At 54.8% G+C, this 887-nt stretch overlaps 1 protein-coding gene across 1 annotated transcript in view; it reads right to left on the minus strand.

The window, feature by feature from the left end:
- LOC107307537 (EVI5-like protein) overlaps positions 1–887 on the minus strand; it is a 9,213-nt gene that overhangs the window by 6,870 nt on the left and 1,456 nt on the right. The window contains exon 2 of the mRNA XM_015851048.2: positions 351–536. Within this exon, the coding sequence (XP_015706534.1) occupies positions 351–499 (149 nt within the window). The 5' untranslated portion in view covers positions 500–536. The remainder of the gene's footprint in view (positions 1–350; positions 537–887) is intronic.

Here is an 887-nt window from a genome sequence, read left to right on the forward strand (position 1 = left end):
CCCATAGGGACCCCAATGTCCCATCCTATAGGGACCCCAACCCATAAGGACCCCAATGTCCCATCCCATAGGGACCCCAAATGTCCCATCCCATAAGGATCCCACCCCATAGGGACCTCAATGTCCCATCCCACAGGGACCCCAACGTCCCATCCCATAGGGACCCCAGCCCATAGGGACCCCAATGTCCCAACCCATAGGGACCCCAGCCATAGGGACCCCAATGTCCCATCCCATAGGGACCCCAACCCATAGGGACCCCAATATCCCATCCCATAGGGACCCCACCCCATATGTCTCCCACTGTCCCCTTATTACTAACACTAATTAACCCTATTAACACCCCTGACCTGTTCTGCTCCTCCAGCTTTGCCAGCAGCTCCAGCTCATCGGGGCTGAGGTTCTCAGTGTCGGATGTTGGTGAACAGCCCGGAGCCGAGTTGTGGGATGACGGAGCTTCGTGTGACGATGAATCGGGGCTCACGGCCGGCGACGCCATCGCGGCACAATATGGGGGGGGGGAGTCGGGGTCTCACCTGAGAGCCAAAGAACAGCATGAAAATGGAGACACCCCCCTATATCTTTATTCTCTTGGAGGAGATGGGACCCCCCCCCCTATTCCCTATAGTTAATCATGGGACCCCCCCCCTATTCCCTATAGTTAATGATGGGACCCCCCCTTATAATAATGGGACCCCCCCCTTATAATAATGGGACCCCCCTATTCCCTATAGTTAATGATGGGACCCCCCCCTATTCCCTATAGTTAATGATGGGACTCCCCCTTATTCCCTATAGTTAATGATGGGGGACCCCCCCCTTATAATAATGGGACCCCCCCCATTCCCTATAGTTAATTATGGTACCCCGCCTTATAATAATGGGAC

The sequence above is a fragment of the Coturnix japonica genome, unplaced genomic scaffold, assembly GCF_001577835.2.
Source record: "Coturnix japonica isolate 7356 unplaced genomic scaffold, Coturnix japonica 2.1 chrUnrandom657, whole genome shotgun sequence".
NCBI lineage: Eukaryota > Metazoa > Chordata > Aves > Galliformes > Phasianidae > Coturnix > Coturnix japonica.